At 45.6% G+C, this 17,500-nt stretch overlaps 1 protein-coding gene across 4 annotated transcripts in view; it reads right to left on the reverse strand.

The window, feature by feature from the left end:
• The window catches only part of LOC132449116 (tensin-1-like), a 107,211-nt gene that overhangs the window by 3,438 nt on the left and 86,273 nt on the right, over positions 1-17,500 (reverse strand). For all 4 annotated transcript variants that reach the window (XM_060040743.1, XM_060040745.1, XM_060040742.1 and 1 more), the window contains exon 4: positions 7,540-7,578. In XM_060040743.1, coding sequence (XP_059896726.1) covers positions 7,540-7,578 — 39 coding nt within the window. The remainder of the gene's footprint in view (positions 1-7,539; positions 7,579-17,500) is intronic.

Consider the following 17,500-nt stretch of genomic DNA (forward strand, 5'->3'; position numbering starts at 1 on the left):
TTCTGGGATACCATATCTACACACAGAAACCTTGAGTCAGAGACGGCCACCACAGCAGAGACACAGTGTGTGTGTGTGTGTGTGTGTGTGTGTGTTGTTGCATGTGCATGCATGTGTTTGCATGTATATATGTATGTGGGTTGGTGTGTGTGTGTGTGTGTGTGTGTGTGTGTGTGTGTGTGTGTGTGTGTGTGTGTGTGTGTGTGTGTGTGTGTGTGTGTGTGTGTGTGTGTGTGTGTGTGTGTGTGTGTGTGTGTGCATGCATGCATGCTAGGGTGTATCGCTGTGTGTTTGTGTGTGTGTGTGTGTGTGTGTGTGTGTGTGTGTGTGTGTGTGTGTGTGTGTGTGTGTGTGTGTGTGTGTGTGTGTGTGTGTGTGTGTGTGTGTGTGTGTGTGTGTGTGTGTGTTGCCCTCCACTAGCAGAAAGTCTATGACTAAGCTTAAATGGCTAGTTATTATAAGACAGTGTTGGGTGTGTTTGTAGATTGTCAGTTCACGTTTGTGCGTGCATGCCTCACCTGACAATAAAGTCACACATTTTTCGTTCTTTTTGGCGGGAAAAATGCTGGGTTGAGGAAACCCATAATGCACAACTGACATATATCAACATATAAATAAATTTTGTTTCAGACATGAGACAGACCAGAAGTTGGCCTCCACACCCTCACTAACTGAAGACAGAAGGACCCATTGATAGAGGAAGGGGTTCATGAACCTTGATGTACTAAATCACATTCTAAAGGTCTAATTTAAACTGGGACATGTCAGAAACGAGCAGGAGAGCCAGAGTGTAAATGAGAAGGTTTAGGTATCTTGTGGAAAAGACATCTAGATCTCTGACATCTGAGAGAGATGAATGAGGCTTACTGTCTTAATGTCTTACTCCAGTCCTCTCTAGATTACCCACCTTGTTTGACGGTATTAAACCAACAAACACTTGCATGACATCGTATAGGTACTTATGTTTGTAAAGATCTAGAAAAGCAATTAAACACTTTTGGATTCTAAATTGTCTGTTGAATTAACTGTTTTTATTTAAAATGGATCATCTGTATTAGTTTGATTGATAGATTGGCCGTCTACAGAGTGGGTGACCCAACACTGAGGCTAGACTCCACAACAACAATGATGCTCAGTAGTGCCTCCTAGTGGGCAGAGACGGGAAGTCCATGCCATCCTCACAGCAGGTTTGTTGTATTCATTCCATTTAAATGCATCCCGAAAACCTAACAGACGTGGTTAGGGCCACGACCAGCATATATACGGTTACTGTTTCAACAATGTGACCGGTTTCAGAAAATGGTTTTGTTATTCCTCACTGAGAGAGCATGACATGTTAAAACAGAGTCGGCCACCTTTTTTAATAAAGACTGAAAACACAAACTGCTTATTTGGTTTCAAAACCAAAAGACAGCTGTTTGGCAAGAGGCTGGATCAACATATTTCCCGGCTGGTGGCTGCCTAAAAAGGCAAAGATCCCGGCTCGGGTCTGGTATCCCCGGCTCCCTCTCACTAGAGCTGGGACCTGCCGCTGGATGTCAGAGCGCTGCAGTAAACATGGATCAGTCTGCCACGGCAGAGCTGACCCGGGCAGCGGCTCAAGATTTATAAAGAAATCCATCACTCAAGAAAAGGGATGGCAAACATCTCTTTTAACACGGTGACACATGTCCTCTCTCTCTCTCTCTCTCTCTCTCTCTCTCTCTCTCTCTCTCTCTCTCTCTCTCTCTCTCGCTCTATCTCTCTCTCTCTCTCACACTCACACAACTATCCCACACACTCTCTCTTCCGTCGCACAGCATTGTCTCTCGCTCTCTCTCTTTCTCTCTCTCTATCCCACACAAACACACATACACACACACACACACACACACACGCGCACACATACAGCTGTTCTTTAATGTTTTCCCAGGGCCATGTCACAGGAATCCAAACATGCTACTGCTGAAGGAAGCTGCGTGTGTGTGTGTGTGTGTGTGTGTGTGTGTGTGTGTGTGTGTGTGTGTGTGTGTGTGTGTGTGTGTGTGTGTGTGTGTGTGTGTGTGTGTTGGTTTTTGCGTGCGTTGTGTTGTATCTGTTTCAAGTGGGCGGGCCTACTAACATGCCTGGGATTCAGGGATCCTGATTGGCCCCGAGGAGAGCAGCAGGACGTGGGGGGTATGTTCCTTCAGGGAGCATGAAACAGTAGGCGGGGCTAGAGTCTGGCGTGGGGTGTGGCTTGTCTGTGAGAAAAAGCCCAGCAGTGCCGGTGGCCCGAGAGCACCTTTGACTCCGCTGAGGTTCTCACCCCACCCTGTCCGACACTGGCTGCAACCGAGCCTTCCTCTGGCTCGTTATGTAACCGCCAGTGGGCTGCCGACAACATGTGAGGCCAGGGGAGGGAGGGAGGGAGAGGGTGGCTGGGTGAAGAAAATATTTTGTGCTGATGGATGGCTGGTGCTTTTTTCCGCTCTGTGTTGTGTTAAAATGCATCTGGTGTACTGTTGCACAATGGAAGCTTGTCTGAAGACTCTTTATCGCAAGAGCCCATTTATATTGCCGCTCTTTTTTCTATCTGTTTGCTATCATATAGTCGATTGTTTACTTTAGCCAAGGTGAGAAATTAATGAATAATGAATTTGGATGCAGGTCATTAAGGCGCAGATCGGGGGAATCAAACCCGGATACTTCAGCTAGGAGTCACTCCCCAATCCTGCCTCTCCCGTCAAAGCAGCATTCCATAATATCCTGAAAAGTAAATTCCATACATCCCTTATCGTCATGAGGCCCAAGCGACTGAAAAACAACACTGTTTTGCTGCTGGTGGTGAGCGAGTGCTTTCTAAGCAGGCGTCACTGTTTAGGCCTCCATTGTGTCTCCAAAGACATCAAAACAGAGTCCCAGGGCCGCCCTGTAGCTATTGTCATTAGCACTTATCGCTACCATCAAGTAGCGGATGTCCTCACCTTGCCCCCGCTACGTATCTCCTTTGTTACAGGACTTTTTCCAGAAGATTTGAGCGAGCTAGGAAGCCACTGCACTGAGTCAGGGGGGGTTGTTTAACTTCCTCTGCCTGGCTAAACTAAACAGCTAGTATTAGCTTAATTTAAGTAGAGACTGAGACACAGAACAAGGTTCAAGTACAATGCCCTACTTCTTTCACGAAGTAAACTATGGTAATATATGTGGAAAAACATTTGGGGGACGCATTTATAAGACCTTACAACACCGTCAGTGCATAATTTAAAAAAATAGAGAAGCCTTCAGATGAAGTCAAACCTCCAACTTGTAAGCACTCGTATACGTTCACTCGTTAGCATAAAGTACAAGGCAGCTTCGGCACGCAATAAAACACTGAGAAAATGGCAATAACGCAGCGCTTACAAATCTCCGGTCTTTCCACATGATGCTTGTTTTTATGATCATCCGAGGTCGGGGAATTGAGAATCTCGGCTTGGGGAATATATTATCCCAGGATGCCTCGTTTATACTGAGCGAAATGGGAAACTCAGCCAAGTATGTCAGGTCTAAACACAGGAGGGTTGATTGCCAAAGCTGGCCCTTCTTCATTAACTATAACGGAGTCTCATTAATCAACCATGTAGTGGCACTGTTTCTACAGAAGACCCCAGGGAGAACCCAGCTGTCATAGGTGGAAGGCTTCTGCGGGACTTAAAAATGTGTGTGTGCGTGCGTGCGTGCGTGCGTGCGTGCGTGCGTGCGTGTCTGTGTGTGTGTTTGTTTTTGTGTGTGTGAGATTGAGTGAGTGAGTGAGTGAGTGAGTGAGTGAGTGAGTGAGTGAGGAAGTGAGGGAGTGAACGTGTGTGTGTGTGTGTGTGTGTGTGTGTGTGTGTGTGTGTGTGTGTGTGTGTGTGTGTGTGTGTGTGTGTGTGTGTGTGTGTGTGTGTGTGTGTGTGTGTGTGTGTGTGTGTGTCTGAAGATCACTAGGAAACAGAAAAAAGGGGAGATTGGCTTGTGTTTAGATATAGTTACATACCGAACAGAAATACCCAGGATCCTTTGCTGATTTAACAACATATGCAATTTGGTGGATGCTTCATCACATGAGGGCCTTCATTCCTAGCATGGGCGAATCAGACCCCCATCCCCTGCCATGCTCGACCAGCGGAGCCTGACGGCATCACCGCTGCTCCTTCTCCGTATCTAAGCATCCTGATACGTGGTGGATAGAGTTATTTATCTCCAGACTGCCGGGCCTGTTCCTGTCAGGGCCGATGGCGGCTGTGAGAGCACGTCTCAGGAATGCACCGGCCACCAGACGGGCATGACGGCACGTCGCACCGGGCACAGCGAGCCAGGACACGGGCACGGGGCAAATCGGATGACATTCTTCCTATCACACAGGCTCCGGCAGCGTGATGAAGACCACTGAAATGTGCCTCAAAATGTGTTCAGCTATGCTTTTATGCAACACTTCTAAAAATAAACAGGTGCATTTAATTCCATACTGAAATGTTTAATATAAGCTTAAATGTGGGCTTTAGGTTGTCTGCCTTATTTCCCAGATATGAGTGTAAGTATGTTATGTTATCAAATATATATGGAGAGTGTCTGATTTGGGGTTTAAGAGAAGATATGGTTAAACTTTTGTTTCAACTATGTGAAAGTCTTTTGCATCCACTACATGCTATGCATTTCAAGATATAGTATGTAATTTCAGCCACTACGAGTCGCTCAATAAAAACAATAACATATACCGTACATCGTGTTTGTTGTGATGTGGTAAGTAACATGAGTTGGGAGTGGGAGTTCTCTATCAAAAAATAAAAACTATCTGACGTGATTCAGGCAGAAATCATGTTTATGGACGATTAGGTCACATTAGGTCACATTATGTCATTCAATTCTAATGAAATAGCCTATCATAAGGTTGACCTGCTAACTTACCGTTAGATGAGTCAACTTCCCAAACAGCTGTTGATAACGTCATGTGGGGGAAATCAATCGTGGGTTAGCCCAGCGCTCTCATCCAAGGTCAAAAACAATCACACTAAACATAACTTTACGAGCATGTTGAAGGTTGCTGTAACTTTAATGTTACCACACATATTACAGTCTTTCCTACAGAATTTGACTCTACTCTGAATAACTAAGATCTGACACACGGCTAGCAGGGTATACCAGCCCAGTGGACGGTCAAATAGCAGCATTCCTCTTTATAGTCATTGGTTGGTCAAGACGTTTACACAATAGGCAAATTACCTCTTCTGTACAAATGTTTTGCACAAAATGTATTTGGAATTTCCGGCATTCCTCATACTCATATCTGAACTCTGGATTGATTCTATCAATGAATTTGGCCAACTGTATCCTTTGCAGGGAAAGGTCAACGACAATTATTCTTCCCCAAATGTTGTTGTTTTGTTTAGAGAGTGCATGCAGAGGATGGGCCATTAACTGACTGTCCGTTGTCATTGTGTGGGATAGAGAGATAGCAAGAGAATGATAGCTGCGATGAGGAAGGAAATATGATTTACCCCTTTAAAATAAATAGTAAATTGTATGGATGACACTATCGATAACAGATGGTGGAGTTCTCTCGGACAGCTAAAGAGAAAACTAGAAGCTGGAAATGAGGTCTCCACTGGATTCCTGTTTTGTTGTGTTTCCCTGGAGGTTAGTGGCTAACGGGCATATGACGCCGTTAACATGAAACCAAATGACGGACCAGTACCGTAAATACAACTACAGATTTCTCTAGGTTGACCATTGACGTTTTTAGATATTTGAAATGGAAATTTTACATAATATACCTTTAAATTCAGACTGAAATTATACAAATTGTTTCCTTGTAGCATATATATGTTTAAAGAGATTTTATTGCTTGGCCTTTACTAATAACAGTGGGCATATTGTTCTCAGAAATATGTATTCCAGTCCAATATCGGAACTGCGATGACAACGTCACATTCATATCTGTTGTTGTTCTTTGGTTCGTGAATTTATAGTGGATGCTCTGATGTGCACCTGAGTATTCCCATGAATCATGTCTGTCTCTGGCTCTCTTGGAGCGGAGAGGAATTCACCAAACATGGAGTCCAACTGGTCACCTTTTGGCCCAGCACAACTGAACACACACACAGGCACACACACGCACACACACACACACACACACACACACACACACACACACACACACACACACACACACACACACACACACACACACACACACACACACACACACACACACACACACACACACACACACACACACACACACACACACACACCGCCAAAGACCATCTGCGGAGCATCGGCTGACCTGAAGAAACCACCTGTGCATTTTTCCCACACATGGACGAATCCAAACACACACACTGTGCAGGTGTTATCCACGCCCCTGCTCTCTACCTGATAACTGTCTCTAGCGAAACAGGGAAAGGGGGAGGAGGGAGGGGTGTGTGTGTGTGTGTGTGTGTGTGTGTGTGTGTGTGTGTGTGTGTGTGTGTATGTGTGTGTGTGTGTGTGTGTGTGTGTGTGTGTGTGTGTGTGTGTGTGTGTGTGCGTGTGTGTGTGTGTGTCTGTGTGTGTATATGTGTGTCCCCATGATCAGGAATAAGCTGGTCAATAAAATGGATGAGCTGATATGTTTGCTTTGTTACGCCTTTACATCATCCTAGTCTTTCTCAGCCTCAATTATCTCTCCTCTCTGAGCTCATCGGCTTTTATGAGGCCAATCAACTGCCGTAATGCTTTCAGTTCCGCCCCCTGGGGCATCTCCTATTGGCCGGCGGTGGAGGGAAAACTTACTTTCTTTCAGTTAAGACATTTTCACGTTAAAAAACAGAGAATAAAACCTTTGCAAACATATGGTTTGCTTTGATTACCACAACGTTTACGCAAGTTTTCAGGATTTACTTTGAGCCGAGGACAGGGTATAACCATGGGATGTTTGTCTTGGTGAGCCAAGTTAAGTAAAGAACAGTTTGTACACACACAACATACTGAGAGAGAGAGAGAGAGAGAGAGAGAGAGAGAGAGAGAGAGAGAGAGAGAGAGAGAGAGAGAGAGAGAGAGAGAGAGAGAGAGAGAGAGAGAGAGAGAGAGAGAGAGAGAGAGAGAGAGAGAGAGAGAGAGAGAGATAAAGAGGGAGAGAAACAGGTCCAAGTCCAAACAGCATCTTACGAAGTACCAAATAAGGCAACATAGCACAGATATGTTTTTTATGGCCCAGGCAGCATCATTGCATGCCTATGCGACTTTTCACAATGTTTAATGATATTTAAAAAACAAACATGGTTTAAAGAGAATGAACTTAAGCCTTTAACTTCAATCTTTTTGAACAAGCCACCCCTCCTAAAAAATAAAAACCTAAACAAAGTCATCTGTTTTCATGCAGCTTGTAATGTGATCACATATTAACTGCAACTGTTTGTCCATGTATTAAGCTCACTGGTAATGATTTAAAAATGTGACCCCTATTTATAAGCCTCTGTAATGTACAAAGAGTTGAGTTCAGATGTTATTTTCTCAGTTTTATTCAATGAAGCCTTTCTGTGATGTAGAGTATGATGACAGGTAAGATGGAGGACTCACCAGCTCATAGTTAGTGGAGGGAACACAAGACGAGGACACCTAGAACAAGAAGAAGAGAAGACAAACTCAGTCAGCTGGTCACATCACATGAGGCTTTGTAAGACAACAGCTTGAACAGTTAAAAGAGGGTCCAAATGTAAGTCGACTTGTAGGTTATATATTCTTCCTCTCATCTTCATGACCCTGGTCTCAGGATGGTATCAAAATATGGCTAAAACTGAATTTTAGCCAAGGGGAGGTCTCTGTATGTCTGCATTTGTGTTTTTTTGTCTGTCTTTCGTCTTTTCACAAATTCCGTTCATCCGACTGACTTCACACTTGGCGGGTGTACTGCAGAGGAACCAAGGAAGCGCATTGTCAAACGTTAAGTTGTTTGGATGAGCGGTTCTCAAGAAAGCTGAAAGCAGCCATACCGGAGGACAGGCTACAAAACGAGAGTGAAGGTCTATTTAAAGAGCCTTGAAAATCGAGGGCAACAGCCACACAGGGAAGTCCCTGGTGTTTTGTTGAATACACAAGTCGAGTTCACGACAAATCTCACGGTCGGTGAACTGCCGGGATAATCGGATTACTACCCAATCAACTACCCCCTCTGCTATCGGAGCTTGGAGGTAAAATTGCCAGCCTTGAGGACAGTAAACAGGAAGAAGGAAATGATAATGACCCTCAAATAGAACCCGGGGACGAAGAGAGTTAAAAAAAAGAAAAATGTAAAAGACAAACACACACTGCGTCTTGATGAGGATGAGAGGGATGTCATCATGGCGGCTTCCTTCCGCCGCCTGTCTCTAATCTGCCCTCTTTAGTTCACATTAGACTCGAAGCTTCATCTGGGCAGAGATTCTGCTTGTTATAGCCGAGAAACAACAGCTCTCTGCATTGTTGATAGCACATGAGCTCCAGCTCATCTTTAAATACATTCGAACAGTGTTTGGTTATTTAATATCTCATTGGTGTCATTTAAACATTTGTCGGCATACATGTGCTATTTCCCAACCTATTCATGGCTCTGTTTACTCTCTCCGTCATCTCTGTTACTATTTACTATTAGGTCATTTAGCAGGCAAGGAGCCGGTAGGAGTTAGGCATGGTGGCTACCTACAGTTAGACTGGAGACATTTGGGTTTTAACTACAACCTTTTGACTGGGAGTCAAACCCCCTGACCACTTTCCTGTGTTAGTGTTGTGTAGTTCAGTGGTTTGTGTGTAATTTATATATTGGGTTATAGGTTGACCAGGTTATCATGACAGCTGACCTCTGAGGAAGGGACTTTCGACTAAGGAGGTAAACCCCCCAGACCGATATAGTCTAAGAGTGTGAACACAACGCTTCTGGTTTGTGCTACTCCTGAAGCAAACACATTCTTCCTCGCCTGTCTGAGAAAACACTTCACTTCTATCACCATTCTTAGTGGTCTTATTTTAACGTGTTGTGTAATACTATATCCTGTGTGTGGTAAATCTTAAAGCGATTTTGTATAGTTAGTACTCTTTCAAACACTAGTAGTAGTAAACAGTGGATTTGGGAGTACTTCCATGTATGGCTTGGTTAGTATTGGTCAGCTTTTTGATGAGAGCAATCTACAGCACAGTGTTGAACTACTGGTCTGTGTATTTACAGATATAATCAAGCTAAAAGCTCTGCTGGACGGCGGCCATTTTACAATGAAATTGCAGGGTCATGGAGGATATGAAGTCATTTGGGTCGCTGCATTTTTTATTTGTATTATTTTTGTTATCCCTCTGATCACCATCGCATCATCCCCAGTCAGGGGAAAAAAGGAATTTCATGCTCTAAACAGGAAGTGACTTTTATCTGATAGAAGGCATTCCCTCCCAAGTCATAAGGGTCCAGCTGTTAATATTAGCACATGAAGAGGTGGTAGCCTTTGGATTTCCTCAAACTCAGGAATTGGGATGTTTAAACAATCCTTACTGGTTGTATTGTAAAGTTACCTCACAAAAATTATTCTCAACCAACCTTATCTTTTGCCAAAAGACAGGGATTGGCCAACTCTAGTAAAAATGAATCATCAACATCACGGGTAAAACTTCTTAAATTAAGCATACAGCGTACAACAATAGTTTTAAAAAAGCAGGCATGTATGTATATGAACTCTGCTGTGCATGTCATTCCCGGGGGAAGGGAGAAGTGTGGGGGAATATGTGTCTGCTCCCAGGAACGTCTCTCTGGCATCATGGATCGAGTCCCAAGCTAGACAGCTTACAGTGACACGTGTCAACGTCAAACCCTGAGACCGATCGCCTGTGTTTGTTCCCCCCTGCAGGCCGTCCTGTCTACAGGCACTCCTTCAGTGGTGATGACATCGCACTTTCCACCCCCGCCGCACTCCCAGGACCCTTCCCGGGCCTGCAGAGTGTTCACATCACCTGACCAGACCTGGGATAAGCCTTGTCAGGGCTTAGCAGTCACACACCACCACACAAAGTTAGGCCCAAAACATTGAACTGATGCCTTTGCATATTTATTTTAATTTGATTTGTGTTGTTTTTTTGTGATCGGGGAGGGTGGTCTTAATCTGAGCCAGGCCAGTTTCAGTTTCAGCTTCTTTTCAGTCAAATTTTTTTTTCACATAACAAAATAATTGCTAAAAAATGCCTATGATTCAACTTTCCAAGCACTAAACTACAGTTGGGACACAAATAAGCGCTTGAGTCTTTAGAACGTAGAAAGCTTTTAAGTTAAAGGAGAGCCCCGTATTGACTCACAGCTCCCAAGTGTTAATGTGTTAAGTTATAGCAAGGCTGTAAATTGGCAGTTTAGCGCTAACATTATCTGTCAGAATCATGGTTGTCAAGGTTATTAACACAAATGTCTTTAAGTGTTCATGTCAAATACAATCCTGAACTCATCTTACCACAAGAAAGTACACGTAAAGAGTGGTTATTTGATAAAACATGCAGTCCTAAAACTATCCAGTAAAACTCACTCAATCGAAATATAATCGGCCTACTGTGAAGACATTTAAACTGACGTTTTATTGACTGATTTACCGAAGAGCTGACAAATTAAACAAAGGGCCCCACAAAGGAAAATCCATCTCCATCACATTTCTCCATTACACCTCTGTACGCATTTCCTCAGGGAAGAAACCGAGTATTGTAAAGAGATCCGACTTTTCCATTGAGCCGCTGTTAAAAAAAACAGAAGCCACATTGACACGTATAATCGTGTTAATACATAATCCCTGATGATAACCAAACCCCCCCACCCCCCCACCCCTCAGACCAATGCACACCCGGGCCTCCCCCAGCCGTTACCCGACACCCCCCCCAAGTAAAGGTCAGACGGTGGGCAGGCCACACTCCCGACCTGGTAGCGAGCGACCGGAATACCTCACATTCCCTCATGCTAAGTAGTCGCTTCCGAACCGTTTCTATTTTATTTTTTCTCTCTTCCTGAAACCAGAGCAGGACCTGGAGCTGCGGGGGGGGGGGGGGGGGTTGCAGGTGAGCATCGGGCTAGCCACAGGTCAGGGGATGGGGGGGGGGGGTTGGTTGAGGAAACTGCCGTGTGAAACGGACTCCTGACACTCCTGCATAAAAGACAACAGAGCGAGGAGGAATGTGTCAGGGCTCTGTGGAGGGAGAGTGTAACAGCAGGCTCAAATAGATCTGGATCAAAAGTTTGAATGGTGCTTGTGTGTGTGTTTTGTTTTGCTCTATCATAGGCTGTCTGCAGGTTGCGGTGTCTATTCCTATAATAGATGTTGAATCTCACCCCGACCCAATAAACCCCGACCCGTTTCTTCATCGCAAACATAACACTATATGTGATGTTATTTCTTCGCCAAAGTTGTAGTCACAGCCTACTAACGAACCAGTACCGTTAACGTCATTACTCCCTAATCCACTACGTAATCCAACCTCTCTTCGTTAGCATAGCAGAAGCCCTCGCATTGAAAGCTAAACCAACCGTGGCTAGCATCCACAACATCAAACACGACAGACCTCATGGTTGCACCGAACCCTTCTCTGAGAGCATTCACAGAACACGGCTGGACGGACAGCTTTGTCCGCCGCGCGCGAGGGGAGATAGGGGGGGTGAGACGGGGGGCCAGGCCGCGAGCGTGTGTTGATGCTATCGTATCGGGAGCGCTCAAATGAGTGTCATATAATAAAAGAGTAATTGTGCGGTGGCATTCCGTACGCACTTGTGTTAACAGCATTAAGCCAAGGTCCATTTCCCGCGGACAAAGGTTCACGTCGGAGGAGCTTGGGTGCTTGTGGGATGCCATTTTGTCCCAGCTGGTTTCCTCCCGAGCCACCGAGATACTCCAGATCTAGATACAGGCCAATTATGCTTCTGCTCTCGGCTCCCCACCCCCCCCAATCCCCGAACCACCCACCCACCCCCCGAGCGCCCTCGTATCCTAACGAATCCTTGCTAACGACCTTTGAGGGTCTGCGGGGCCCGACGTTGTTCTGTTCATCAATTTCAGCAAAAGTGCTTTCAGAGACGTCTCAAGCTAGGCCGTAATGCCATCGAACAGACGGTGGGAGAAACAATGTGTTGCTCTATATTGCGGCATGGTGTAGAAATGTGTCATTTATTTACTCATTATAACCTACATGATTTATATCTATATCTGATTCTAATGCTGCTCGCAGATATATATCTTTACTTTAACCATTCAGGGCCCTATTTTAACGGTCTGAAACGCAAGTGAGAAGCGCCAAACGCAAGTAGCTTTGTGGGCGGTTCTATGGCGATGTTGCTATTTTACTGGCGGATAATTGACTCATGCGCCCGGCGCAAATCTAAAAAGGGTTGGTCTGAAGTAGCCTAATTACCCGTAGGTGTGGTTTGGGTAGCGTGCAATAAAAACCAATGAGAGTGCCATCTCCCATCCCTTTTAAGAGCCATGAACGCATTTGAATCTGACGAGTTGATATTTTGACAGTGTGTTTGCAGTCTCCGATGAGACAGATGCCTGACCACATGAATTTCAAACTTCAAATGGCTCAGTTTATGGCCAGATAATATGGCCTGAGTCCTCAAGTAAATTGCAGCAAAGAAAACACACATATGATATGCGGTAACTGTGATGGTAACTTAATGATCTACGCAATACATTAACAAACATAGTTTCTTATCAGTATTGTATGCATTATCGTTCCTAATATGCATGTGTCCCCTTGTTAATATACATTGCCACGGATCATGCGTTACGTGTTTAGTTTGCGTGTGTTTAAACAGATGGACGCACACACGCGCGCCCGCATTCATTCATTCTTTTTTAACACTCTTACGATCAAATACTCATCAATCCTAAAAGTTATGGGCTTGTACACGATGTCTGTGTGTAGAAAAATATGTGTTTGCTGTATGGTGTTTGCAGATGCATTGATTTAAAAGTAAAACTTATTACCTTTGTATCAGCTGTTCTTTCCCAATTAATTTACCAAGAATGTGTGGCGAGGTAGATGAGAGTAGCAGAGTGTATGCGCGAGGTGCACAAGCAACATTATGCATGCGCCCTTAAAATAGCATCGGAACAACACGCCACTGACTTTAAACCAGGTATTTCCTAGTTTGTGGCGGAATTGTTTTCTGAAACTGCATAATAGCACCAGGGAATGTTTGCGCCATAACTCGCCTCCTCCTTTCGTCTAGCTGCCCCTTGGGGCGCAAGATCATTCCCTAATTTATAGACGCGTGGCGGTGGAGGGAAAAGAACACTCTGCGCCAGTTGCAAACTAGCAACGACATATGCGTCAGTGCAGAAAGTCAATTGCGCCGGATGCAAGATAGGGCCCAAAGATGTTTAAAGATGCATTTCATTTTGATTTAAAGATAACATATCTCACATATTTGATCGGTAGGAGGCAACAGCAGAAAATCATTTTATTTCTGTTTGAAGTTGTAAAAGTGTGTTACAGCAAACTGTGAACTTATGAACTCCTCATAGCTGCACACCACGCTACCATAACACACGTCGTGAAATGATTTCTGAGCGAATACGTTTATATCCAGGGGGGGGGGAAAGAGCGATGTCGTGCTATGCAGTGTGGGATTTAAAAGGCCGCGTAAACACGAAGCTGCCCAGAGTACTCTTATGTTTATCCAGATCTCTGCATCTGGCACGGCCCGGCAGAACTATGCGATGCGCAAATTGAATTTGCGAAGTGTAACCAGCAACAGGAGTCTTGATGTGGCGCTGGCCCGACGGACAGTGCCAGCGCTAGGGTCGAAGTGTGCTTTTTGGAGGGTTTTATCAAAGCCCAGAAGAATGATGGTACACATCAGATGCCAACTCTCTCTCTCTCTCTCTCTCTCTCTCTCTCTCTCTCTCTCTCTCTCTCTCTCTCTCTCTCTCTCTCTCTCTCTCTCTCTCTCTCTCTCTCTCTCCCTCTCTTTCTCTCTCCCTCTCCCTCTCCCTCTCTCTCTCTCCCTTTCTCCCCCCCCTCTCTCCCTTTCTTTCCCTCTCCCGATCTCAATTCTCTCCTCTCTTTCTCTCCCTCACCCCCCATCTCTCTATTTTTATATCTCGGCGTTCCGCCTCCTTATCACCCTCTTCTCTGACTCTACTTGCAGATTAGTTTGGATAAGACATTTTTCAAAGTCCACCTCTGCTGGGAATTTATCTCCATTATCATCAACAAGACAACTGCAATAACAGGATTTCATTATGATCCCACTTTTTTCATTTGCAAAAGGGGCCACTTTCAAGACTTTCAGGAATCAATTTCTATCCTTACCAATTCCCCTTACCCTTACCCATTCTCTCAATGAACGTGTGTGTGAGTACATCTTGAGCCTTTGTACTTCAATAATCCCCCCCTTCAGACTGCGGTCATGATATATAAATACCTAGACAAACTGCCCCCATCACACTTCCTCTCCGACTGGCCCTCCGTGTGCCTGGTCATTCTCACCGCAGTGTCGTTTGGGAAGAGCTTGTTTCCACTCTCCCCGACTAGGGTCGGGGTCAGGGGTCACACTGATCTGACGGATGGGTTTTAGCCAATGCTCCGATTTACACACACGCATTGGTAGGTGGGCTGGGTGGATGGAGAGGTGATGGGGTGCGTGGGGAGGTTGTGGGGGTGGATGGGGAGGTGATGGGTGGGGTGGGTGGTAGGGATGAGTCGGTCGCGACCGATTCGTTCACAACGAACGAATCCCGAACTTGAACGACAAGAACTGGTTCCCCAAAACAAGAAGAACTGGTTCTTTGATTCTTTTTTTTTAACATAAAACAAAAATATGGTCACGTATATAAAAATATACAAACAAACAGAGCTATCGATTGAGTCTACAACGTTCTCAAAGAATCAGCCAATGAGAGGTAGCAATGCTGTTGCCATGGCACCTGGGTAAACAAATGACAAGGTGGTACCGTCGAGTTTGCGCGCTTTCTCTGTCTGACGTATCTTGGGTCATACCATTCGTCGTGGGGCCACTCATATATCCCCCTACATTTCCGAAAATAGACTTGACCTCCATCTGTTTATTGGATAAACGCATTTCCCAATCCCAGGAGTCTTTGCTCGATTCTACGTCAATTCAAGAATAAAGAAATTAAACTGCAGTTCGTATTTTTTTATTTATGACCATGAAAGTTCTGTAATGCCTGAATAATGAAGAATTAAATGTAAAGTATAATACAATTATAAATATAAAACCATGAATGACATAGAGAGAGTAAGCAAGTGGTATAAATATTGGTGGGACGTTTGGTTATACTATATAGTATATCTTGTCGATTTTCACAGGGGGTAGAGCCTAGAAGTCGCTTAAATTATACTCAGGGCCGTCTCGCAGGGGGGGGGGGGGCAGACACCTGTGAGATTCCCTGTCAAATGACGTAATTTGACTTAACGAACAAATCATTATAGTGAAATGAACTGAAAGAACTAGTGGGTGAGGTTGGCAGGTGGTGGGGTTGGATGGGGAGGTGGTGGGGTGGGTGGGGAGGTGATGGGGGTGGATAGGGAGGTGGGGTGGATAGGGAGGTGGGGTGGGTAGGTGATGGTGATGGTGGTGGATGGGAGGTTATGTGGGTGGATGGGAGGTGGTGGGGGTGGATGGGGAGGTGGTGGGGGTGGATGGGGAGGTGGTGGGGTGGGTGGGGAGGTGGTGGGGGTGGATGGGGAGGTGGTGGGGGTGGATGGGGAGGTCGTCGGGGGATGGAGAGATGATTGGGGGGAGGTGTTCGGGATGCATGGAAGTTTGTTCAGGTGCATGGGGGTAAGGGGTGAATGGGACCCCGAATAGGAACAGGCGTGTGCACACTTAAATTAGTTCCATAAGTTAGCACAGTAGCACAGCGGTAAGCACTGCTGCCGTGCAGTAAGTAGGTCCTGGGTTCAAACCCAGCTGGGACCATTCTGTGTGGAAATTCTATGCTCCCCCCGCGTTGATGGGATTCCCCCCACTCCAAAATACATACATGTTAGGTTAACTCTCCAGAACAATGCCTCTGACTAAGGCCCTGGCTTTAGATCTGGAGGTGGTGTCTGGGCACTGCACTGTGGAAACTCACTGCAGAGACGCACACCAGCTTCTGCAAAAGACTCAAGACTCAGAGTTCACCTAGCCTTACCTCCACACACCCCTCTAACGCACTAATTGTATGCTGTACGTCCTCGCACTTAAAAATAGTACTTTGCATTGTGTAGCATCTTCTCCTAGCCACCTGCGTTGCATAAGGGGAATGGGTTAATCAATTGTTAGTGCTTGGCACTTTGTTTCTATGAACATCCTTACTGTGATGACAGCAATATATAGTTTCTCTTTCTTCTGACAAATGTACTTATTGTAAGTCGCTTCGGATAAAAGCGCCTGCTAAATGCCCTAAATGGCAATCTAAATGTAACTTCTCCAATAGATGTTACAAGCACAGGACAAATGTACAGTCAAATATCTGTCCCATACTCAACCACTGCGTACACAGTGTTCCTGATAATAATAATTGAATCAACCACCAGCCCATAGTGTTAGGAGTCGCACACGGCCACGTCCCCCCCCCCCCCCCCCGTCAACAATTCAGCGCAGGGGGTTGGTAGGGGGAATTCGGGGGGGGGGGGGGGGGGGGGCCCATCAGTACCTCTTGTATAGGGGCCCAGGATTTGGTGCAACGGCCCTGACCACAGGTACCATGCTGTGTTGTTGAGGACCTGAAAGTATAATGATTCAATGTGGGTTCCCTATGTTCACCTCTTCTCCACACACTCCCTACACTTCCTGGTGTTATTCCCTACCTCATGGGCCAGGTATGCTGCACCATTCCCTTGTCACCAGCGAGTGGACAAGCCAAGACGCGTCTGCGCTAACCAATGCTGGCGCTCAAGCACATTCAACCCGGAGGACAGGAGCTGGGAGACAGCTAGGAGACGTCCCAGAGACCCGGGTCAGGAAATCCTAGGGGATTATGGATAGTCCTCGCTGATGTTTCAGGAAACCCGGTTGTGATGGGCCAGCTGTCACTCATCTATGTGTTTGTGTGACTCTTCTGTGTGTGTGCGTGTGCGTGTGCGTGTGCGTGTGTGTGTGTGTGTGTGTGTGTGTGTGTGTGCGTGTGCGTGCGATCTCATACGTGGGGAAGGATAGTATCGTGGCCAAACCAAAAGAGTATAGGTTAGATCCCCAATGCATGTAGGCATCCTTGAGGCCTAAGATGCGATGCCTAACCCCTACCTTCTCTGTAATGGCCTTTATCTAAAAGTGTCTTTGGATGAAATAATAGTAAAACTACCAGAGGCAATAGAATCAAGGGGAATGGAGCATGTGGAATACGGCCGTGGCTTTGCCATGGCAATTTTTTCCAGAAAATGTGAGTATGAGCGTGTATGAATTTGGTGGACCAGTCAGGGAACAAGCTAGTCTGAAGCAACCCATCCAATCAAAACGCAAACAACTTGTCAAATCCAATTGCGACACCACAGAGCCGCAGGCGAACACTGCCGTTTGTCGGCCATCCACTCGGTTGTTCGG

The sequence above is a fragment of the Gadus macrocephalus genome, chromosome 20, assembly GCF_031168955.1.
Source record: "Gadus macrocephalus chromosome 20, ASM3116895v1".
NCBI classification, from domain to species: Eukaryota; Metazoa; Chordata; class Actinopteri; order Gadiformes; family Gadidae; genus Gadus; species Gadus macrocephalus.